General features: G+C 42.1%; 1 protein-coding gene across 2 annotated transcripts in view; it reads left to right on the forward strand.

Moving 5' to 3' along the window:
• The first annotated feature begins 372 nt into the window (after positions 1-372).
• HNRNPU (heterogeneous nuclear ribonucleoprotein U) overlaps positions 373-25,731 on the forward strand; it is a 458,517-nt gene continuing 433,158 nt past the window's right edge. The window contains exons 1-14 of one of the 2 annotated variants that reach the window (XM_082249139.1): positions 375-1,068; positions 6,245-6,341; positions 6,435-6,508; positions 7,151-7,290; positions 7,374-7,473; positions 8,499-8,611; positions 9,153-9,416; positions 9,511-9,630; positions 10,567-10,689; positions 11,960-12,128; positions 13,013-13,285; positions 13,977-14,173; positions 14,281-14,355; positions 14,650-16,337. In XM_082249139.1, the coding sequence (XP_082105265.1) occupies positions 543-1,068; positions 6,245-6,341; positions 6,435-6,508; positions 7,151-7,290; positions 7,374-7,473; positions 8,499-8,611; positions 9,153-9,416; positions 9,511-9,630; positions 10,567-10,689; positions 11,960-12,128; positions 13,013-13,285; positions 13,977-14,173; positions 14,281-14,355; positions 14,650-14,703 (2,325 nt within the window). In that variant the 5' untranslated portion in view covers positions 375-542 and the 3' untranslated portion in view covers positions 14,704-16,337. Of the gene's footprint in view, positions 1,069-6,244; positions 6,342-6,434; positions 6,509-7,150; positions 7,291-7,373; positions 7,474-8,498; positions 8,612-9,152; positions 9,417-9,510; positions 9,631-10,566; positions 10,690-11,959; positions 12,129-13,012; positions 13,286-13,976; positions 14,174-14,280; positions 14,415-14,649; positions 16,338-25,731 lie in introns of those variants that run through there. The other variant, XM_082249138.1, reaches the window with a different exon arrangement.

Here is a 25,731-nt window from a genome sequence, read left to right on the forward strand (position 1 = left end):
TCTATGGGGAGGGGTTTAAGCTCGCCTGAGGGAAAGGAAATGCGGGCTGACTATAGGGGGTAAGTTTGGCTCTCCAGGGCGCACGCGATTATAAGCCCCTCCTTCTGCAGAGGGCGGAGCGGGTAGAACCTTAGAAAGCCCTACAAGCCTCAGCTCCAGCCAAGCCCCTCCCTATGCAGGGGCGGAGCCGGCACATCTATACGGTTTACAGCTCCTGCTATAGGCCCCTCCCCGTGCAGGGAAGAACTTTGGCGAGCCCTATAGTCTTCTGCTTATGCTGAGCCCCTCCCTATGTAGAGGGCGGGGTCGGTAGGACCGCGGCGAGCCCTATAGTCTTCAGCTCATGTTAAGGCCCCGCCCTGTGTAGAGGGCGGAGTCGGTAGAACCTTGGAGATCTAGGCAGTGTAGAGCTCACTCTCTGCTTTCCTCCCCCAGAGGGCATCGCGCTCCGTCCTTGTTTGCTCCGCCATTTTGAAGGAGCAGCGCAGACTGAACGTCGCCGCATTCGGTTTCCCTCAGAAATCCTTTTCCACCCCGACAATATGAGCTCCCCTGTGAACGTGAAGAAGCTTAAGGTGTCGGAGCTGAAGGAAGAGCTGAAAAAGAGGCGGCTGAGTGATAAGGGGCTGAAGGCCGACCTAATGGAGAGACTGCAGGCCGCCCTGGACGAAGAGACGGAGGCCGGGGGAGGGGTGGTCACCGGGGTGGCGGACGAAGCAGGCGATGCCGCGGAAGGAGCGGACACGGAGGCCGGCACCGGGGAGGAGGAAGAAGAGGAGGACGAGGAAGGGATGGAGGTAGGCGGAGAGAATGGCGGCGATGAGGAGGAAGAGGAGGAAGCTGCCGTCGCCGCCCAGGATGACGAGAATGGAGACGACCAGGGATTCCAGGAGGGTGAGGAGGATGAAGACGAGGAGGATGAGGGCATCCCGGTGGGCATGGAAGAAGAGGAGGATGAAGAGGGCTCCAAAGATCAAGCTAAACAGGAAGCGGAGAGTGTGCCCAGCGGGCCCCGGCCCCTCATGGCTATCAAAGTGGACGAGGCGGGAGCGGCAGGCAGAGGCGGCGGTAAGCGGGTGTGATTGTGCTACTTCCGGGCGGCTTTCCGTACAGGAATAGTCTGTAGATGGCCTTCCGTACAGTATGTGCAGCGGTAGTCCTATGGATGGCGGAAGGCACAGTGATTGTCTGTGATTTGGCCTTCCGTACAGTCTGTGCAGGGATAGTCTTATGGATGGCCTTCCGTACAGTCTGTGCAGGGATAGCCTTATGGATGGCCTTCCGTACAGTCTGTGCAGGGATAGCCTTATGGATGGCCTTCCGTACAGTCTGTGCAGGGATAGCCTTATGGATGGCCTTCCGTACAGTCTGTGCAGGGATAGTCTTATGGATGGCCTTCCGTACAGTCTGCAGGGATAGTCTTATGGATGGCCTTCCGTACAGTCTGTGCTGGGATAGTCTTATGGATGGCCTTCCGTACATTCTGTGCTGGGATAGTCTTATGGATGGCCTTCCGTACAGTCTGTGCTGGGATAGTCTTATGGCTGGCCTTCCGTACAGTCTGTGCAGGGATAGTCTTATGGATGGCCTTCCGTGCAGTCTGTGCAGGGATAGTCTTATGGATGGCCTTCCGTGCAGTCTGTGCAGGGATAGTCTTATGGATGGCCTTCCGTACAGTCTGTGCAGGGATAGTCTTATGGATGGCCTTCCGTACAGTCTGTGCAGGGATAGTCTTTCCGTGTTTTTCTGTACTGTCTGTTCGGGGAATTCCTATATAGTCAGTGCAGAAAAAGCTGCGCCTGAGGCCGGTATTACACCGGCCTTTCTGTTCAGCGAGCAGAGGGCCGCAGGTCACGTACTCCTCGAGGCAGTATTGTGTCGGCGGGATTCGGATTTGGCTACGTCACTTCCGGGGATGCGCCTGCAGCTTCTTGGCGGCCGATTGCTGTGATGAGCCGCTGGCAGACCCCGCACCTGCTGCCCCCTTTTTCTTCAGGACAGAGAAGGCCATTATGTATTTCGCTCCTCATTGTTTAGCTCTTCTGGGCGGGGGATCTGCAACAGCTCCATTTTGGGATGCTATCTATGGGATAAATCCTGTATCTCTCCTCAGTGTGATTGCATTGTGATGGTCACATGTATCGATTATGATCGTTTTTAGTTATAGGGAATGACTGCTTATATGATTTACAGTAATAAATGAATGCCACTCACCACCTGCTCAAGCAGCGTGCCAAGCTTCTGATTTGAGTAGAAGTAGGTCGATAGACAATGGCAGTTTTCTTTGTTTTTGTTTAAGATAAAAGAAACTGCGTTTGGCGGACAATTGAACTTTTACTAATATATATATATATATATATATATATATATATATATATATATATATATATATATATATATATATATATGTATGTGTGTATATATATATATATATATATATATATATATATATATGTAGTTTATCGTTATATATTCGATGGCAAATCACTTGTGGTACATAGATTGACCACTAATACTTGTATGGCTTTCTTTAGAATAGTGCAGTGTAGAATATGAAATCAGTCTAATGGTATTTTGGCTGTATTCTCATTCACTGAAGATTATCACTATTTTATGCTGAGCGGAGATCTTAAAATCATTCAAAAGACTGAACACAAAGATCCGTATACTTTGTTAATGTAGCCTGGTGTATGGGGTCGTTTACCCCATGTCCTCCTATGCTTTTTTCTATGGTTTGTGTAGTTTTCTGTGTTCATGTGGGAAAAAACAAAGAACATGTAATTAGACTTTATGAACTGAATATTTTAAAAGCCAGTCATAGATGGTTGATTTTTCTTTCCTGTAGCCAAGGGTTGCAAGAATTTTTCTTGAGGGTTTATCTTGTATTTCCATCATGGACGTTGATGGGGAAACCAAGCAATTTTTGTTTTTCTGTAACCTGCGGAGCCATGAGAACACAGTGATTATTAAACCCATCAGCAATAATCACATGAAAAATCTTAATCTGGCTGTACCCAAGTTGATCAATTAAACTTTGGTACAATCAGCCTTGCTCATACATGGTTAGAATCTCAGCCGGTCCCTGTTGAATCAGCCAATTTTCAAACCATCTATGACCGGCTTAAGAGCTGTGAGTTAAATGGAGTACACATTTTGAGTGATTATTGAAGTTACCAGGGCAGCTTGGTGTAACACTTTTAAAATGGCCTTTGCTTGAAAAAGCAAGATCTGAGCATTGACCCCCCATATATACGCACACGCTAACTGTTTGGGTTAGTTGGGGTCAGTTACACTTGTTTTGACCTTAACACATATTCTGCCACATATTTGTGGTAAAAATCACAATAAACGTACATTGGTTTGCACAAAGGTTATTGCATTTTTAAGCTAGGGGATAGATTTAGAGGTTGTAAACCTCCAGAATTGTGTTTTTTTTTTTTTTTTTTTAAACGAATACCTGAAAGACGCGCATAATGAGCTAAATCTCATACTAGCTCATTATGAAATACCTTAGAATGAAGCCCCCGCAGTCCCGACCGCTCACCTGCCTCATGGGTGACATGTTCGGTCACCCTTCTTCCGTGTTTGCGGCATACGGCCATCTGATTGGCTGGCGCCGCAATGACGTCACTGCGCGCGGGAGCCGACAGTCACAGCACAGGGCTCTGAAGGAACGGCACGAGCGGCCGTTCCTTCAGAGCGCATGCGCCAGTGACGTCACTGGCTGCATGCAAAGTAAATATCTCCTAAACAGTACATGTTTAGAATATATTTACAGTACCTATAGGTAAGTGTTATCATAGGCTTTACCTATAGGTACTAGTTGCAGAGGAGGGTTTACTTCCTCTTTAAGTAATCTTTAATTTTTTTTTCTTTTTCCGGGACTGCAACATTGCGGCGGACTGATCAGACACATGACACTTTTTTTTTTTTTTCTTGAGCGGACCAGTGACACCAATACAGTTATCAATGCTAAAAATATGCAGTTACTGTACTAATGACACTGGCAGGGAAGAGATTTATACCAGGGGTGATCAAAGGGTTAAGTGTGTGCTCCTAGGGAGTGCTTTCTAACTGTATAGGGGTTGTACTCACTGGATGAACGAAGACCTGTGTTTCTGAATAAGAGGATAAGAACAGCGACGTGCCTGTCTCCATCGGGAGTGATCATGGGTGGCCAGCAGAGTAGTAGCTTAGTAGTACCCCCAAGCTCTGGTGATGTCCCCCCTCAGATGCCCCCACAGCTCTGCTGATCTCTTCTCTCTGGTCCCCGCTTACCTCCCACTATATTGCTCCCATGCTGCTTACCACTTGTGACATCTGCTAGTTTCTTGTGCTCTGGTCCCCTAGCTACTGATCTTCTGCTGCTCAGTCCTTTTTTGTCCCCGCTCACTTTCTGCTAGAGGGTTACTTTGTTGCACACCATGTTTGCTGTCAGCTGGTTGCTCTGCTTCAGTCCGGACCATACTCACCTTCCTGCTGCACACCAGATGTGACATGCACCGGACGCTTCCAGAATATGTAAATGTGAACTGGAAGTGACTGCTGATGCCAGTTCGCTGGTTGGCTTCCCGGTGCATCCTGGGATATCTCTTACCTGCAATACCTCCAAAACAAAGCTAGTACTGAATTAAAGCCCTTCAAAAGATTCAGGTGCTGTAAGCGAGCTTTGTAAGACTTCCATGGAGGCTTGAAAAGGACTGTAAGGTAACAATTTTATTTAGTGACATGGGCTTTAATTGGCATTCAGAAAGCTTTTAATTAAAGTGGAGTTCCACCCTATTTTTATACTTGCCTCCATCTTCTCGCTCCGGGTCACCTGAAAAAGAAATGGATAATCGCATATTTTTTTTTTTTTTTACTTACCTCGTAGCGAAGAAAATATACTTACCTTACTTCCTTCTTCCTCCTTCCTCGGCCGCGGCCCGTCGTCACTTCCTGGCTCTGCAATGATTCCTGGGAGCTGGACGTCATAGCTCCCAGGAATCATTGCGCCTGCACCGGCCCCGACGTCAGTTCCGGGTTGCGCGCGTCATCCCCTTCTAAACAGCTTCTGGGCATGCCCAGAAGCTGTGGAGGGATGACGCACGCGACCCGGAAGTGACGTCGGGGCCGGCGCAGAGCATCGTGGGACCAAAGGCGGAGGAAGAAGACGCCGAAGAGGACGCGCTGGCTTCAAGCTGCCCACATCTGAGATGGCAGCGCTGGACAAGACGTTTGCAAGGTAAGTATTTGTCCTAACAGGTAAGTGCAACCCGGGACAGATCAGAGGCTAGCCATTGTGGAATGCACTAGCCCGGACTGTCCCGGGGGTATTAAAAAAAAAAAAAAAAAATCCAGGGTGAAACTCCGCTTTAAGCATGTTCAATGCCACATTTTGAAGCAAGTGTAAAAAAGTCCTTATTTTTGCAATTGCTTGAAGTTTTCCCATTTTAAACAACTTGCCTTCATGTAATGCAATTAATTGGAGTTTCTTAACATGCTGCATTTTTAAAAGCACTAAAAGTTGTTGGCCTCTAGCATAACATTGCACATAGGCAGGCAGTAGGTTTCTGAGACTTTTGTATTACCATTGCTGTTACAAACCCCATTTCTAAAGCCTAGATAAGTAAAAGGTATTGTAAAAGTAGAATTTTTTTTTTAAACGCATTAAGATAAAGACCTGTGTGCAACAGCCCCCACTAATACTTACCTGAGCCCCATTTCTATCCAGCAATGTTGCAGGAGTGTCTCAGCTGCCAAGAACTCCCACCACCCCATTGTCTAAGATAACAGCACAACACGATTGGCTCCCACTGCAGTCAGTCAGGGGAGAGGGGCCAGGTCTCGGCTCAGTGTCTGAATGGACGCGGAGCTGTGGCTCGGGTGCCCCCAGAGCAAACTGTTTGCTGCAGGAGGAAGGGGCCAGGAGCGCAGAATAGGATTCGGTCGACTGTGCAAAACCAACTGTACAGAGAGGTAAGTATCTATTAAACAAAAAATGCTTTACAATCACTAGCTGGATACCTAAAAGTGGTTACTTTGTAAACATGATATCCTTATTCATGTTTGTACATTTTGTGAAGTTATTGCCTTGTGTATGGATCTTGCTATACTTAATACTAAGGATAAGGTTTTCCAACTGTAAAATTGAGGCTTCATTCAGCTGATGACTCATGTAAAGTGCTGTAATGACTATGCTTTGCATTCACGTTAAATGCTGGCAGTCATGTTTAACAAGTACTACATTTTCTTTTTACTTTAGAAGGCAAGGATAAGGATAAGAAAAGAGGAGTGAAAAGGCCACGTGAGGATCATGGTCGTGGTTATTTTGAGTACATTGAGGAAAACAAATACAGCAGGTTAGTACAACAACCCCCCCCCCCCTTTTTTTTTTTTTTTTTGTCTCTTCACATTTCATTAGTTTCTAATTTTATATTCTTTTTTTTTTCAAGGTCCAAATCACCGCAGCCACCAGTTGATGAGGAAGATGAAAAGGTGGATGACACAAATGTTCTTCTTGATACGTGTAAGTAGAATTATTTTTTTATATATATTTTTTTCTTCCTGCACATAGTGTCTATTGCCAGATTAACCACTTAACACCCGCTTGCAATGTACCGCGGATGGTTTGCCTCTTTACCCCTGCATCGCCTACTTCTGGGTGTTGGGTGTGCGCAGTGTAACTGTACGCAGTGGGAACCTGTCTGTAAGGCCGGCCATACAGCAAATTCTTTTCTTCAATCACAGTAACCAGGAAAAATTCACTTGATTCCCACATCAGTGATTCTGGTATCCCCCTGCTAGGCCTTTATCTTCTAGTGTCGGGGGGGGGGGGGGGGGGTGCGCCCTCCTCCCCTGCTGGGAGAAGATAATGGGCTGGGGGAGGGGAGGATCCCCACATCACTATAAATTCCATGAAAAGCTCTATTTTTGGGGAAAAAAATGATACAAATTTTATTTGGGCACAGCGTTGTGCATGACCGCACAAATACCAGTTAGTCACAGTGCGTTTTAGCAAAATAGCCTGGTCATGAAGGGGGGTAAAATCTTCTGGAGCTGACATGTTTAAAAAAAAAAAATGTAATACTGTGTGCTTTTGATATTAAGGGTGAAAATGGTAAATGTACACTTAGAAATTGTGGGCCAAAAATATTTGTTTTCTCTTTAGATAACTGTGACCTACATTTCAAAATTTCCCGGGATCGCTTAAGTGCCTCTTCCCTCACTATGGAGAGTTTTGCCTTTTTGTGGGCTGGTGGCAGGGCTACATATGGTGTTTCTAAGGGCAAAGTGTGCTTTGAAATGAAGGTAAGTAGCGAGTCGATGTTCAGAATGTTAGGCCTTCCTTTAGTTTTAGCTCAAGTGACTATATATTTTGCTGCATTTCACAGGTTACCGAAAAGATTCCAGTGAAGCATCTGTATTCTAAAGACCTTGAAGTTCACGAAGTGCGTGTTGGTTGGTCCCTAAGTTCATGTGGCTCTATATTAGGTAGGTTAGAGCTTTAACACTTGAGTTTTGATTGTCTTCCCTGCAAACACGTGTTTTTTTTTTTTTTTCTTCCTCTTGTACTAATTGGAAGGTAATCTAATGTAATATATGTACACCCTCACAATGAACTTATTTGGTCTGGTAAATATGGCATTTAGCAGCTTCTTTTCTTTTAATCCTTGCCGTTTGTTCCGATTGTGTCTTGACCGGTGCCTTAGGTTTCCATGCAGCATGCTATGGGGCCACTGTTGCATGCAAGGGCTAATGTCTCCCTACACTGTGGGCATCAATAGGAAACACACAGCCACATAGCCAAGGCACTCCCCTGTTCCTTTCCCTCACTTCAAATTAGGAGACTACACTGTTTACCAAGCAACTGGTTTTCTAAAGTTACACCTCATATGCTTACACATGTGTTTCCCCTGCTGCTTTAGACCACTGGGATTGAAAATCCTCATTGCTTCTAGACATGGGGAGTCTGTTTCTTGCTCCCTCTCATCCCATGTGATAGTTGACTGTTTTAGGAGCCAAGGTAAACTTTAACATTCCCAAAAATGAGCTCAAATGTGCTTTCAAGGCTTCAAGAAAGCTGCCTAAATCTTAATAGTAAGCTTTTACAAAAGCATTTGCAAAGCTTTCAGATAAAACCACCCTTCATGCTTCACATTCAGGCTGAAACTTGTGTTAAAGCGTAACTAAACTTCACTGCAGTGTTCTGGAGCTACCACTGGCTGCTGACACGGTAATCTTCCAGGTACTGATTGCCGGCTGTTTATATTGGCCGAGGTGACTTCACTTCTATGCATGCACAGGAGTTTATTCTTCTCGGCACTGCTGAAATTGTACACTGAGCTGTTCAGAAGAGAGCTAGTATGTGTAGCATACTGTAAAAAGACAACCTGTACCTTACATTGTTTTACATTTGGAAACAAGTGGTATGAGCATATCAGCCCAGACAACATGGATACAAACTCACTTGTGTTTAAAAATATCAATAAAAAAAACAAACCTCGTTTAACTTCTAGGTGAAGAAGAACATTCTTATGGATATTCTTTGAAAGGATCCAAATATTGCAATGGTGTAGCAGAAGACTATGGCGAGAAGTATGATGAGAATGATGTGATCACTTGTTTGGCTGTAAGTTCTTGATCAATTGTGTGTGGGGTGTTTTTTTTGCAATAGTATATGCATCATTGCAGTTTTTACTTATGAAGTCTCTTTAAAGACCAGCTGTTGCTACTAGAAAAAAACCAGCGAGTGTTTCTACGTTTTTAAAAACCTATAGTCTTTGTTGTGATCTTTAGGGATCTGGGTGTTAGCACTAGATAGGTCAGGGAAGTGCTTTTTATTTTTTACCGCTCAAGATTTAGCTAGTGTAATGCCCATAGTATGGGCACAGGTGCACACATTACAGGCAATATATAATGCAATAATTGTATGGCAATATATTTTAATGGTGGTTGGGGGCTGTTGAAAAACTCCTTATGTCCTAGGATTTCTGTGGCCAGGTCAGTCCCCAACTTTTTTTGCATTTCTAGCCAAAAAATGTTCCCCCCCCCCTTTATATTGCCTACATACTAGGACATCCCAGGGGATACTGAAGTACATTTTAGAAGTAATTGCAGATGGCTTGTGTAGTGTGAATATTCTTGGTAAAAAACCGTTTTCCTTTTTGCAGAATTTTGATGGTGATGAGTTGGAGCTGTCTTATGCAAAAAATGGTCAGGATCTTGGAGTGGCATTTAAAGTCAACAAAGAAGGTCTTGCAGATAAGAATCTCTTCCCTCATGTCCTTTGTCACAATTGTGCTGTAGAATTCAACTTTGGCCAGCAGGCTGAGCCTTTCTTCCCAGCTCCTGAAGGTTATACATTTATTCAGAATGTTGCATTGGAAGACCGTGAAAGAGGACCCCTAGGACCTGAACAGAAAAAAGATTGTGAGGTGAGAACTTTCTCTGCTGTTCAAATTTTGGTTTGGAATACTCTTTTTGGCACAGTTATGTAGCAAACCTATAACAAACTGATGTCTGTCTTAGGTAATCATGATGATTGGTTTGCCTGGAGCTGGAAAAACATCATGGGTAACCAAGCATACAACAGAAAATCCTGGAAAGTATAACGTCCTTGGAACAAATAACATCATGGAGAAAATGATGGTAAGAAACTTTCAGACATTAGAATGAGCTGAGTGTCATTTTTTTGTGTAGGGATTCAATGCTGTTTTGTTTCCTTGTGCTTCTTGCCAACTTGCTGTGGCAGTACTGTACAAGTTAACAGGGTCATTTGAATAAAGACTGTCTGCTAGATTAATTCAGAGGGATCAAAGCTTTAAAGTAGAAATGTTTAATGTACAGCAATTGAAGCGCTTTTGGAGACACACAAGTGGGCCTAAAACCTTAAAACGACGAACATGCAGCTCTTGCAGAAGAGACCTGCTATATCTTTTCTGCAGTAAGACAGTTGCCTGTCTGCTTAGTCTTCTAATGTGCACTCAGCTGCCCGTGTGTGGAACAATGGTTGTACTGGAATAAGACTCCTGTGTGCATGGTGTGGGACGAGGTCGTCACTTAGCCACCAAGGAGAAGCAGCCATCCAGGGATGTAATGGTCTCATCCAGAAGGTGGAGGGGAGTATCTTGTGGAGTTAGGGCCCTTTCACAAGTGTCGTCCGCTCCGTGAAAAAAAAAGAGCGGAGCCAAAAAACTGAACGGCCGTGTGAAAGAGCCCTAACATTTTAAAATGTAACGAAGCCCACTGATTTTTTTTTTTTTTCCTTTGTTGTTCCCCCAAAACTATTACATTAAAGGCATACCTTCCTTTTTGAACAACGGTTTCAGTACCATTGTGCTTTTTTTTTTTTGCTCTTTACTGAACTGTTTAGCCATCAGCTGTCACAGCTGATCACATAAGTGCAGTACCGTAACTACAGATCGGAGGCTAAGATGGGAGGCAAATTACCTGTTCAATATTCAGGTTTTAGTCTAGATTTGGCGCTTTGTACAGATGTTTTACATTTCATGCTTTTTGGAACTATATTGCCTAAAACTGACATCTAAATGCAGTGACATCTCTCATCGCAATCTTTTGATGTAGGTTGGTAATAAAAAAGCAACTGACCCTTCCAAGCTAAATGCTTTCCTTCAGAGGGCTCCACAATGCCTTAGCAAGTTCATTGAAATTGCAGCTCGTAAGAAGAGAAACTACATTTTAGATCAAGTAAGTCTTTCTGTAATCGTATACAAATGTTGAATTGCATTTATGTTTGGCTCTTCCTTTGCTGTAATGACAGATTTTTGTGATTCCCACCCTGCTACTTTTAGTGTAAATGCTTTACTTCTGTAACACAAGTGGTATATTTCATAGGAGTGGATTGACTATTGTAAGATTTGAAAGAAATCTCTCCTTGGCTGAAGGCTAAATGAATGCCGGTCATTAACTACCCTCTCTTGAATTTCTGGATACTCTTTTGGGCCCAGAATGTACATTTTTCACTTTTTTTTCTTGTATGGGGTTTCCCTGTGAGTTTTTGGAGGGGGAGGAGGGGTGGTTATGGTTTGAAGTCCCCCTTTTTTATTTTTTTTTAATTAGTAAAGTTTTAATATTAAAACGGGACATCAATTTTATTTGGGTACAGCGTCTCATGACCGTGCAATTGTTAAACTAACTCAGTCCCGTATCGCAAAAAAAAAAATGGCCTGGTCATTAAGGGGGTAGCGGCATGTCATGACACGTCTGATCACTGGAGGAGAGCGCACTGAGTTCACAGCATAGCTAGGGGACTGACCACTGTGTATTCTGCTTAGTGCGGTTAGTTTTAATAGGAAAGCATAGGGACTGGCAGGAACACCTGGGATTTCGCACAAAGTAAGCAATACAAAGAACAGGATACTTTCTCCTACAAGTACATGGTACAGCAGGCTCATACCCCAACATTTCATATTCATGACAAAAGATTTAAAGTGTTACCCCCATCACTTCCTATTTTGATATGTGCCTGCTGTACCATGTACTTGTATGATAGTCTCCTGTTGTATTGCTTCCTTTGTGTTTAATGCCTGGTGTTCCTGCCAGTCCCTCTCCTTTTATTAAAAACTCACCACACTAAGCAGGGGAGCACACCATGGTCAGTTCTCTAGCTATGCTGGGAACTCGGCGTTCTCCCCCCAATGACCAGACTTGCCCCGCTACACAGCCAATCACTGTAAAGCTTTGTGTACTGCTGCTTCCATCCCCCCCCCCCCCGCTCTTATGTAGCTGAGAACAGAGGGAATGTGATCACTTATACAAAAGGGCAAAAATGAATTTAGAAGTGTGTGGGGTTTTTTTCTTTTTTGCTATGCAAGTTTTGACTTTCATTTTTTATTTTTTTTAGCTGAGTAGTTTTACAGGGTGATAAGTTTTCAATCACTAAGTCAAAACACCTACCCAAATAGGAACAAACCTATGTTTGCACTGTATACCTAAACCGGTTTTTCTTTCCTTATAGACCAATGTGTCTGTGGCTGCTCAGAGGAGGAAAATGTGCCTCTTTGCAGGCTTTCAACGTAAAGCTGTTGTTGTGTGCCCAAGTGATGAAGTGTATAAAGAGAGGACACAAAAAAAGGCTGAAGTGGAGGGAAAAGACCTTCCAGAGCATGCTTTACTTAAAATGAAAGGTAAGTCCAGCCTAAATCACACTAGGCAGGGAAATGTATGACCAGTGTGTTGAATTTTATTGGATGGGGGTTGTGACCCTGATTAAAGTTAATCTGTAATGAAAGCTGTTGTGGTCATCCTCTTGTCAGAGATATTTTGACACAACCAGAATAGGTATACCGATAATTCTTTTGACCAGTTCTTTGATTTTCCTTATTTGTATGTTCTTGGGTCAGGGATTCGTAATATATTGCCAGTGGTTCATATAAACATTTGCATTCTTGGAAAATCAGCAGCTCATATTTCTTTAATAGCTTTACTTTAAATCATTTTAGCCTAGGCATGGTTTGAAACTTGAGATTAATATATTTAAGCCAATCTTTAATGATTTATATGCAAGGGGATTTCAACCACTCCCAAGTGACTAACCACAGGTAATACAGGGATAAAATCCTTTTTAGATAAGGTGATCTGTTTATCTGCAACAATCTGTCCTGTCTTCAACGCACAGAACTTGCGTAGAATCTGTCACCATCTGAAAGCAGGGAGTGTGGATCTGAATTCACACTTCACAGCTAAGGGAGAAGAACTCAACCCTGTTTGGAGGGAAGGCACGTAACCCCTTCACACTATACAAGTGCAGCTGTGACTGTCAATCACAGGTTGTGTGCTGGAGCTTTCCTCCCTCACATTTAATCTCCAAGAGAAAAGCTGTCAGAAGTGACTCCTGCAGATAACAGAACTAGGCAGCAGAGGGAAATCAAACTTAACTTTGGATAGTGACAAATACACAATATAAAGTAAAAAGATGTGCTCTGAGATTTGCAACCACTTTAAACCAAGTTCAAGTAGCATTAACCTCTATCCTGTGTTACAAGTTTGAGCATTTTATTTTCCTTTGTAGGGAATTTTACCTTGCCAGAAGCTAGTGAGTGCTTTGATGAAATAAGTTACGTGGAACTGCAAAAAGAAGAGGCTGAGAAACTTGTAGAGCAGTACAAAGAAGAAAGCAAGAAAGCTCTTCCTCCTGAGAAGAAGCAAAATGTTGGCTCCAAGAAAGTAAACAAGAACAAAAATAATAAGTCTAGAGGAGGTGGCATGCCGCACGGACACGGCGGGCACAGAGGTCGTGGAGGTGGAGGATATAATGTGCGCGGTGGAAACTTCCGTGGTGGAGGTATGTAACAATGTCAGATTTTTCTAAAATTTACACTTCATAGATTTTACATTGCATTTTCCTGGCAACTGTGGTCACAAGGCCACGTTTAAGATGGTGAATCTATTCAGCAGACACATGAAAAGCGAGAACCTGATGTATTTAGGGCTGGTTCACACTGGTACGATGCCAGACATCACATGTGATTCGAACTGCTGTGCATACAAACCGAATTCGCATCTCATTCAATCCAAACACACGTAGGACCCTTTTATTTTCTTGTCCGCAACAGAATCTGATCGCATGGTTCGCATGCAATCGGTTCCTGTCTGAATTCAGTTTGCACTGCATTCTGCGAACTGATCTGGGGTGGTCATTAACTTTGTATTGACACCCTCAGACGTTTGCAGAGAGCAGTATGAACTGCCGATGATTCAGGTGCGATGCAGGAACCCGCTCTGGGTTCGCAGGGTTTCCCACATCGCACCAGTTGTGAACTGGCCCTTAAAGTACTTTTAATGGCAAATTTCTGAGATGGGTGGGAGTTGCAGGCATTGTCTGTACATTAGAGCTCTCCTATGTTTTTACCTCCCTAAGTGCTTATGGATTTTATTCTGGAAATGTGTAGGCTTACAGCTAAAGGGCTTTTCACATTCATACTAGACTTTGTTTTGGTAAAAAAAATAAATAAAATGTTTCCCTCTAATTTTAGCCCCAATGAACCGTGGAGGATTCAACAGAAGGGGCGGTAACATGCCACAGCGTGGAGGTGGTGGAGGAGCAGTTGGATATCCATATCCTCGTGCCCCTGTCTATCACAACAGAGGAGGAGGTTATGGTAACCGTGGAAACTTTGGTCGCGGTGGTGGAGGTGGAGCTGGAATGCCCAACCGTGGAAACTACAACCAGGTAACACTTTCTGAAAAACATGGCATTTTCTTTGGATAACCAGATTCTTTTCAGAATTGCAATGTAATTACTGAATCTTTTTTTTTTTTTTTTTTTTAAATCTACAGAATTTTAGAGGAAGGGGAGGCAATCGTGGTTTCAAAAACCATTCTCAGGGGTACAACCAGTGGCAGCAACCGGGTGTAAGTATCTATGTAGGTGAAGGCATCACTCATTGGGAATGGTCTTCAGTTTACTGAAACAATTACCAGTCAGGCATCCAACATAAAACTTTTAGCTTCTTGTCATCCACATATTGTAGCATATTCAAGTCTTTATACTGGATTTCTCGGTATGTAATTTTTATTGGGCTCCTAGTTTTAAGTAATGGGATGACATTTTATTAAAATGTTACACATGACCTAAGCAGTTCTTGTTGGCGTCTAAGCTTACAAGCTTGTTAACATGTTAATATTTACCCCTTTTTCTAATTGCAGCAATACTGGGGTCAAAAGCCATGGAGCCAGCAGTACCACCAAGGATATTATTGAATACCCAAATAAAAATGAACTGATACATATTTCTCTTCAAAACCTTCACAAGAAGTCGACTGTTTTCTTTAGGTTAACTTTTAAAACAAAACAAAAAAAAACATTCCACAAGAGGAAGTGCCTGCGGGTTCTTTATTGGTTTTGTTAAACATTTTGTTTTTAGTTGCTTTTTTATTTTTTGGGTTGAATTTTTGTACATTTTTATTGCAGTTTTTAAGTAATAAGAACCTTAGCATTGTGCACGATAAAGAATTGTCAGTATTTCAGGGTTCTTTATTTTTCTCTGTAATGGTTTTTTGTTTTTAATTTCTAAATTCTATGAAGTAAAGAGATCGCTTTGTACTTGTCATTATTTTAGGAATCCAATCCCCTAACTAACCGTGCATGGAAAGGAAGTCAGGGATTTGCTGTTTAAGTTTTTTTGGTTTAAAATTTTGTAGTGGTCCTCAGATATTCAGCCAGTCATTCTTTATTTAACCTCCATCTTGCTAGTTTAGGAAGCAAACATCTTGTCTTGTTAGATCTTGGAAGGCTGTTGCCAGCATAAGGGGGAATGCGCTATATTTGGCTTTTCTGAGGAAGCGAGCTTGGTGTGTTAGGTATTTAATGTTTTACTTTACCTCTGGAAACCGCAGAGACTTCAACTTGTGAAGGTTTGAATATTGTTTTCTCCATTTTTGTTAAAACACTTCGATTCTACAAAGAAAAGGCTTGAAATGCCTGTTTCTTATTAAACTAAACTTGTTGTAAATCTAGCTGTCTGATGGGATCTGTATGAAGTTAGCTGTGTTTGTATCTCCCACTTACCCATCCCTTGCAATTTTTTATTTGCCTAGTGTGCTTGTAGTTGCACCATCATTGTAAACTAATTATATTGTGAGTACATTTATTAGATAGCATTTCTTAAAATGTCAGTTCTTTATATTTTGCCTGCTAACCTCTAAAGAGGGTGAGCTGGAATACATCGATTAGAATTTTTATTTGCAATAAACAAAAATGAGTTCACACTGTTGTGTTTTGGGATTGTCAAAAACTTTAAACATAATCCCTTCCCCATACAACTGCCACGTTATTCTTCACTTATGCATAGACTTGATTGCAATTAAAGAGATCAATGGATTGTGCTGATGTCCACACTCTTTCCACTCTAAAGTAGTGGATTGGGATCCCGTCCACTTACAGCAGCCTGGCCTTGGTCCGTATGCACATCTCAAAGGCCATGGCGTGGCACTCGCCTCAGATATACACCTGCTGCTTTATTTTGCTACCCAAGACTTGTTCAAGGCAGTTCAGCGGTGTCCCAACCCTGCGATGAGAAGCATGGTATAAAGTAACCCGTTACATGGAGGGAATGCCACCTATATCTCAGCTGAATGGTACAAAATGCTTTGGAGCACCTGACGTTCTGTGGCTTAATGCCCTTGAGGTAAAGTTTGACAAGCAGTCTCCCGTCTTTTAACTATGGATGGGAGCAACTATGAACTGACTTTCTAAATAAAAAAAATAAAGTACATGCTTGATTACTATATAACTAACAAGTCTCTGGTAAGTTGTACATCTCCGTGAATCCCTTTTTATAAGAAGGGATCTTCCCTCCCCTTATCTAGTCTGAAATAAAGTACTCTTTAATTTCACTGGTGCCTTACTTTAATTTTGTGTGACTGTCTCTGGAAAATGGCTGTTAATGGATAAAATCCCTAAAAGTTGATTGCATTCAACTGCAAGCTTTTTTAAACAAACTGTTCTTTGGATGTCTGGCTCATGTGAAGAGGGGCTAGTTCTGCAGTGCTACTAAAGGTTTTGATAGCTGTAGTTGAAGGTAAACAAAGGTTAAAAAAAACTGTCAATGAGCATAAACCTAATGAGCCTAAAGGATGGTACTCTAAAACATTGTCAAGTGTGGGTTTGATGGTAGTGGTGCTGTTAAGGAGAAAGTGGTCATCAGTTTAGAAATGTTCCAGCTTGAGCAGCCTCTGGTGTTAATGGCTTTCATAAACACAGAATATCTTTAATTCACAAAGGGTATTTAATGTCAAGTTTTTCTTTTAAACCTTTTGGCATTTTTTTCCTTACTTTAATCAGCAATATTGGGCGATTGGCACTAGTGTGCCTTTTTGAAGTGTTATTTTGGTTCTGCTTTTTGACAAATCTGAACCGGTTTGGCTGCTATATATTTTATTGGCAGACCATTGTAGAAAAAAATGAACTCCTTGTGGCTGCATACTTCATAATCTACTGGAATCTGTCGTCTATTGCAGATAGTGTGGTACAAGTATCAGGTCTATCTTGGTGTCATACATTAGATTTGAATGTGTGTGATATGGGAATTTAACTTTTTTAAAGTATATATGTAAATATTGTCTGTCTTTGTTTTTCAGACTTCCTTTTGCATGATATCACTTAAAAATGTGAGTAAAATTGAGCTCACCATTTCCAAACAGATTAAAACATTTTAGGCCATATAAACTTAAACTATATTACCTTTTTCTGCTGCAGTAAAGTGGAGTGTTAATAGCTTGGCGCCATTTTCATACCAGTTTTTGGTATTCATGGAAGAACAGTCTATAAACTGAAATGACTGCTTGCAAATTAGACATAGAGCAATTTCATGTGTCTCAGTGGTAGGAGTACCTAACTTTTCTCTCATACTAGGAAACGTGCATTTGTATTTGTGTGCAATATTTTTAATATTGGAACTAAAATGTAACTGGAGTTTTTGGATAGATCATGTGCAGGCTCTCGAAGAAATGCATGTGTTCAGTAAAGACAAGGCTTTCCAGCAAGTGCAATTTCTAGAAGGATAAATTGTTGCATGTGAATCGAACCAATGAGAACATTTCCTCATTGGTCCTGACATTCATGTTTTACATTAAGGGGTTCTTCAAAATCATAGGCAGTGCTGAAGAGAACATTTACATTCTACAACAATTTTATATAGCAAAGGATTTAGAACCACTTTTAAAATGTGCTGCTATATCTCTTTTGCTTACTTTTGTAGGATGCATCTTGAAAAACAGTGGTACAAGGGGTTTTAGCACTATCTAAAAATGGGTAGCAGCTGCGCCACTCATTCATTTTGGTGAGACAGGGTAGGCAAAGATGTAGACGTATACAGTAGTTGGCATGTCAGAACTTTAAGAAAATTCTGCTTGGATAATGCTGTCTGTGAGGGCCTGTAACATTGAAAGCCTATCTGGAGTAGGTGGGGGATAACTACTCCAGTACACCTCATCCTGTATTATACTTTTGTAGTACTGACCAGGCAAGTTTGAGAGCGGCTTGTCCTGGATGAAAAGGCTGACATTCAGATTTATAGTTGTCCAACAGCTTTTATGCGGCTTATTGAAACCTGCTGCATTAGGCTTGCTTACACTAGATGTGATATTACAACCCTTTGCATTAAGTTTTACACTGAATGGCATACTGTGAATAGCATGTTCTTTCAAAACCTAAGCTTGTAATGTAGCTCTTTCTCACAATTATGCATTAATAGCCCCCACGCTGCAATTCATCTATGGCAGTTGCACAGAAATTGCATGGTTTTTATTTTTTTCTTTAAAAAAAAAAATATATTTCAAGGTATTCAATTTTCTTGTGTTTTTAGGTTTAATATTTACCAGGTAATAAGACATTGGAAACTAATTTCCAAAGCATACCTGCAGGCAGTGCTTGGCTTCTCCCCAGGCTGTCAAGCATGCAGAGTGGGTGACCATAGTGTTTGTGTTGTCCCAGCACTGTTCTGTGCTGATGCACATCCAACAGGAAGTGCGTGGGGGGGGGGGGGTTGTTAAGAGGGTTTATTCACTTTAGAAGTTTTGGCTGAAGGCCAGTCTGCAGGGTATAGGTTGATAATTTCAGAAACTTTTGTGAAACAAGTAGCAGGCTATAGGTTGATTTCTGCAACCTTTTTGTAAGTACTGATTTTGTGTCTGCGGTTTTGTTTTGTAACAAACTCTTTAAGATAGTGTGTATATGTAACATTCTTTTTGTGTTTTTGTTTTTTTACAGTAGCTTGAATGACCTATTGGTGGCACTTTTATTGGTAAGTAGCAATGTGGTAAGTATAATCTGGAAGCCAACCTTGGCAAGTGTCCTAACCGATGGGCCAATATCAGGGTATTCAGTATGCCTGTTGATCCTGAGACACAGCTGTTGAAATTGTCAGACCTATATTTACATTGGTTTGAGGAATAGTTCATTTTTCCATGGTTTCTCATCGCTGACAATAGCCTAGGCAGAAACCTAATGCTTTTGGAAATGCCATGTTTAGAAGCTGTGAGAAAAGGGTTTTTGTGTGGAAGGCAAGGGTACTCCTGAAAAGAACTGCATAGTTTAAGATGTTATGTTTAATGTAAACCCCCTTCTAGTGCAGCGAGGTAAGGCAAAACATTGTGTACATTCTAAGTCTATGCAATAAAAAGTAACAGCCTTCAGAAAACTGCTAGAGATTTTATATCAACTTTTTATTACACCACTGATTTTGGTTTGACGTACTAAACACTGTTGGAGAACAAATACACCTATTTAAGCTAAAATTAGGGCAACTATAAAGCCATGTAAAAGCAGTTTTATTCTTTTTAAAGTGCACTAGAATCTGAGCTTTAGTCGCCTGTCTTTTGCACGCTGGTCACTCATCAAGCTCTGCTACATGTACTGATGGGGAAAGTACAGGTAGGATTAGAGCAGTTATGTCTTATTATTCTGCAGCTACTCCATAGATGGGGAGGTGTGATGCCAGTGTAATCTACAATCTGTACCCCTATAGCTTGCAAACTTGTATGTTTCACAAATGGCCGAGGAGTGCTAAATGCACAGTGGAAATACTTTTTTTTTTTTTTGGAGTTCAGCGTTTAACAATCCTCCAACCTAATTTGGAATTTTCCTATCCTTTACAGAACAGGGCATAACTGCATCGCCTCTATTTAGATTTCTAATAGGTGCTGCTCAAATAATCGGCTAGGGCACCAGCCATTTGAAGGCTTGAAAGGTCAGTGCTGACATGAGCACACTGGCATATGTGGATGTTATCACAAGAGACATGCCTTAAATGTAACTATTTTGGGAAACCATTGAATTGGGCAACCCCCCCCCCCCCCCCCCCCCCCCAAAATGTGCCATTACATTCTAGCAGTCTGTATAATTGCCTCACTTTTATTGCTGTAAACAAAATGCCTGACCCACCACCATGGATCACAACAGTATGAAGCCTTAATGAGCAAGGCAGTATTTTGTGATTAGCAGCAAAATTGTCATACATTTTCCTGAGAATGTGTCAAAAAAAAAAAGGCACATGAGCCCTGTGGAGAGCTGTTTCCTGCCAGAGCCTGACTTTATTAAGCTGCAGGAGGTGTCAAAACTGGATCTGGTTATTCCAAAGACATGCTAGTAGTTTTTAGCTCTTGTCTAAATTGGCCCTAATGTGTATGAATGGGACTAAGGGACAATTGTAAGCTCCTTGAGGGCAGGGACATGTATGTGTGTGTCAGATCATAGGCAGTAATTCTAGCACCAGACCTCCCGTGTTAATCTAAAGGGGTAACCTGTAAAGCCCTTTAAAGTGTGGCCAATTGTACAGTTTACATCCCTTGTCCCCATTGCACAGGCATGCACAGTTTTAAAGCGTGGCATGTTTATATACTCAGGGTAACCCTTTTTGTTTTACCAAAGAGTTGGGTTATTTAGTGTTCTGTTTTTTTTTTTTTTTTTTTTTTTTTTACCAAAATTGTTTGAAAAACGGCTGTGCAAATACCGTGTAACAAAATTGCAAAACCTACCAATTTTTTTATTCTCTAGTGCCTCGGCTTTAAAAAAGTGTGTATTTCATACATTTAGGCTATGTATTCTTACATCTTTTTGGTTAAAAAAATATCCCAATAAACTTTATTGGCTGGCTTGTGAAAAGTTATAGCATCTTCAAACTAGTATGTATATGTAATGAATTATTTATTTTTATACTAATAATGGTGGCGATCAGACTTTGGCAATCGGTGACACCAATACAGTAATCAGTGAAAATTAACTCCCTACTAATGGGTTAATCTACCGCTTTTAAAGATTTTATTCCTTGCTTGCCAGGGACACAATCCATCACTTTCCCCCTGGCAGAACAGGGCTCTGCCTTGTTTACATAGGCAGAGCACTGTTCTGTGTCTCTTCTTGCCAATCAGCAGGTGCCAGAGGATGTCTTTTTGCTGGCACCTGCTGATGGGCTTGTGCTATGTCAAATCATAGCAGCGCTGTGGCGTGCGCCCCACCCGACGGTGCAGGATCATGTACTTAGTACGCAGGAGAGCTCTGCCACTGCTTAACGAAGTTGTGTGCTTAAGGTGGATAGTATTTGATAGTGTGAACATGTGCTCTGTATTTTAAAGTGATCAGCCAACAGAATAAAGCGTATGTCAGGACAAAGCTTGCCATTCGTGCAGTGTTAAGCTGAGCTTTGGAACCGCCCTTGTAATAGGGTTCCCTTGCGCTAAGAGTTAAATGCTTGTTTTTTGCTTGAGGTACCAGGAAAAAGGTTAGGAGGCTGTGGGTGAGCAGCCGTTCTGGGGTGCCGTCATGACGTCCCAGAACAAGAGCTGCGCAGTCATTGACGGTGGGCGGGTGTAAAGTGGTTAAATAACCCAAATCGGCATGGTAGGCTTTTCTGGTTTCGATTCGCTTTTACATACATCCTGTGTACCTTGAAGTACACAGCTTAATGGAAAAAACCTTGGGTTATACTTTCCTACAAGAGAAATAGACACTAGGCACAAATAAAAGCCGGCCTCCATGAGGCTATAACTCCTCCCACCTCATCTCAGTTTTGCTTGGGTCATGGGGAATGGATGATTCTTTGCATCTGTTTTTCTGTGAATTGAAACCCTCCTATCCTGGGAGTGTCCCCAGATAGCCAATTTGTGAGTAGGCGTTACCAGTTTTATGTATACTGGTGCTCCCTTTACAGCAGTCTTGCTGTTGGCAGTGCCACTCTTGTCTGTGTCCAGGTAAGCACAGAAATCTCCTGTTTAGATCAAGCCAGTAGCCTGGGGCTTTCTTGCTGACTTAGTAGGCCAAAAACATTGGCAATGTTCGTTTGTTCCCATTTCTAAAGACTCGTCTGAGTGGCTGTAGCAAGTTTGTTGCGTCAAATTTCATGTGTATTCTACTACAGGGGCAGTTGGTTGAGCACTGTCTGCATAATAGGTTTCCTCAAATCCTTCCTTTGGCTGACATGTACTGGGCTGGGGTATGTGTACATTTTGGGTGCATTCAGTGGGCTTGTTGATTGGGTTTTTCTTTTTTTATGGATTTTGAAGTATAGTTGACAAGAGTGCATACAAGAGTCATGGGTGGGACCTGGGGTAAAGATGTAGGGGTAAGTCATGGTAGAAGTATTACACACCCTCTTGTATAACCTCAGAACAGATGAAATTAAATACAGGTCCCTCTCAAAAAATTAGCATATTGTGATAAAGTTCATTATTTTCTGTAATGTACTGATAAACATTAGACTTTCATATATTTTAGATGCATTACACACAACTGAAGTAGTGCAAGCCTTTTATTGTTTTAATATTGATGATTTTGGCATACAGCTCATGAAAACTCAAAATTCCTGTCTCAAAAAATTAGCATATCATGAAAAGGTTCTCTAAACGAGCTATTAACCTAATCATCTGAATCAACTAATTAACTCTAAACACCTGCAAAAGATTCCTGAGGCTTTTAAAAACTCCCAGCCTGGTTCATTACTCAAAATCACAATCATGGGTAAGACTGCCGACCTGACTGCTGTCCAGAAGGCCATCATTGACATCCTCAAGCAAGAGGGTAAGACTCAAAGAAATTTCTGAACGAATAGGCTGTTCCCAGAGTGCTGTATCAAGGCACCTCAGTGGGAAGTCTGTGGGAAGGAAAAAGTGTGGCAGAAAACGCTGCACAACGAGAAGAGGTGACCGGACCCCGAGGAAGATTGTGGAGAAGGACCGATTCCAGACCTTGGGGGACCTGCGGAAGCAGTGGACTGAGTCTGGAGTAGAAACATCTAGAGCCACCGTGTGCAGGAAATGGGCTACAGGTGCCGCATTCCCCAGGTAAAGCCACTTTTGAACCAGAAACAGCGGCAGAAGCGCCTGACCTGGGCTACAGAGAAGCAGCACTGGACTGTTGCTCAGTGGTCCGAAGTACTTTTTTCGGATGAAAGCAAATTTTGCATGTCATTCGGAAATCAAGGTGCCAGAGTCTGGAAGAAGACTGGGGAGAGGGAAATGCCAAAATGCCTGAAGTCCAGTGTCAAGTACCCACAGTCAGTGATGGTCTGGGGTGCCATGTCAGCTGCTGGTGTTGGTCCACTGTGTTTTATCAAGGGCAGGGTCAATGCAGCTAGCTATCAGGAGATTTTGGAGCACTTCATGCTTCCATCTGCTGAAAAGCTTTATGGAGATGATTTCATTTTTCAGCACGACCTGGCACCTGCTCACAGTGCCAAAACCACTGGTAAATGGTTTACTGACCATGGTATTACTGTGCTCAATTGGCCTGCCAACTCTCCTGACCTGAACCCCATAGAGAATCTGTGGGATGTTGTGAAGAGAAAGTTGAGAGAAGCAAGACCCAACACTCTGGATGAGCTCAAGGCCGCTATCGAAGCATCCTGGGCCTCCATAACACCTCAGCAGTGCCACAGGCTGATTGCCTCCATGCCACGCCGCATTGAAGCAGTCATTTCTGCAAAAGGATTCCCGACCCAAGTATTGAGTGCATAACTGAACATAATTTGAAGGTTGACTTTTTTTTTTTTGTATTAAAAAAACTTATTTTATTGGTCGGATGAAATATGCAAATTTTTTGAGACAGGAATTTTGGGTTTTCATAAGCTGTATGCCAAAATCATCAATATTAAAACAATAAAAGGCTTGCACCACTTCAGTTGTGTGTAATGAATCTAAAATATATGAAAGTCTAATGTTTATCAGTACATTACAGAAAATAATGAACTTTATCACAACAAGATATGATACCAATCATTTAAATTAATCACACCTGATGGTACTGGTGTCCGATCTAATTTCTTGAGGCTCGAACATCCCAAGACAGTATAAATATTCCCGGAATTACCCCTTTTTTTTATTTTGGAAAGTAGTCCAAAGTATTTAGGGAGAATGGCGTTTTTTTAGGGTGTTTTTTGTAAAAAAAAAAAAAAAATGTAACAAGTTCTTAACGTGGCATTGGAATTACTTGCAACTACACCCCAAAACACATTTCGCTACTTGAGTATATCGATACCACATGGGAGACTTTTTCAGAGTCTAGCCACATCGACAGGTGCAACATCCAAGTAGCACCTTTAGCCATTATCCACTTTAACCACTTAAGCCCCAGCCCTATTTCGGACACTTTGTTTACAAGTAAAAACCAGTATTTTTTCCTAGAAAACTACTTGGAACTCACAAACATATTATATTTTTTTTTTTTTTAGCAAAGACTCTGGAGAATAAAATGTCGGTCATTGCAAAATTTTTTGTCACGCGGTATTTGCGCAGCGGTCTTTAAAACACAATTTTTTTGGAAAAAATTTGAAAAATCACATTTCACTGCATTTAAAAAATACTAAACAGTAAAGTTGGCCTATTTTTTTGTATATTGTGAAAGATGATGTCACGCCGAGTATTAAATAGATACCCAACATGTTACGGTTTAAAATTGCGTGGGATGGCGACAAACTACGGTCAATAGAGATCTCAATCGGCGACGCTTTAAATTTATTTAACGGTTACCAGTTTAGAGTTAGAGTGTAGCTCTTTTTTTTTTTTTTTTTTTTTTTTTAATTATTGCCCACGCTCTGGCGGTCGCGGCAATACCTCACATGTGTGGTTTGAACAGCGATTTCATTTGCGGCTCGACTTGCGTATACGTGTTTTTTTTTTTGTGCGTGAGCTAACGGTGACGGGGGGCGGCTAAATCTTTTTTTTTTATTTTTTTCTTTTTAACTTTATTACAGGTTTTAAAAAAAAAAAAAAAAAAATCTGATCACTTTTATTGCTGTCACAAGCAATGTAAACATCCCTTGTGACACCAATATGTAGTGACAGGTATACTTTATGGAGGGATCGAGGGTCTAAAAGACCCTAGACCCCTCCACTACACTTCCATGTATGCAAAACGCCGAAAACTGCGTTTTTGCATACAGCCGTTTTTCAAATTTGCCGCCTTTTGCAGCACAGTAACCCAGAAGTGACGTCATGGACGCCGCCTCCGGGTTACGTCATCGGAGACCCGATCGATGCCGTTTCCGGCATTCATCGGGGCTCCCGGTGGGACGGGAGCCCTGAGCAAAGCCGCGGGAGGGGTGGGGGGGGAACGTCCCCTCCCGCTCACCCGGGTAACGATCGAGCGGCTCCCGAGCCGCATCGGTTGTTACCGACAGAAAGCCGACCGTCTGCTTCAAACCAAGGTACCGGGATGATGCGTCTAGCTAGAGGCATCATCCCGGTATAACCCCGCAAAGTTACCCGACGTATGGGTACGTCGATATGCGGTAAGTGGTTAAGAACAGGTCTTATTTTGAAACTGTAAAATCAGTATTTTTGCCAGAAAATACTTGGAACCCCCAAACATATTTTTGTAGCAGATGCCCTAGGCCTAGAGAATACAATGGTGGGTTTTGCAAATTTGTCACACGGTATTTGCCCAGCAGTTTTTCTAACAATTTTACACACCAACGTATAAATGTCAGTGCACACAGACAAAATGCACATGTTTTTGGTAAAATATTGTTGCCCCTGGTAAATGGATACCTAAAACGTTGTTCTTTAAAATTGCGCAGGCTTGTAAAATGGTGCCAAACTTCAGAGTTTAACTATTTCCTTAGATGCTTCATAAGCCTTGGTTACTAGTTTAGCATTACACAGATCTGGTGGTAGAATTTTTTGCTCACGTCCTGAAGTTTGCCGTGATACCTTGCATGTCGTGCGATCGCAGTTTACATTTGCGTACGGGACCAACGCGTGCATTCCCCTCTTGCACGGGGCGGTTTTACATTTAATT

The sequence above is a fragment of the Pelophylax lessonae genome (assembly GCF_965119305.1).
Source record: "Pelophylax lessonae genome assembly, chromosome: 3".
NCBI classification, from domain to species: Eukaryota; Metazoa; Chordata; class Amphibia; order Anura; family Ranidae; genus Pelophylax; species Pelophylax lessonae.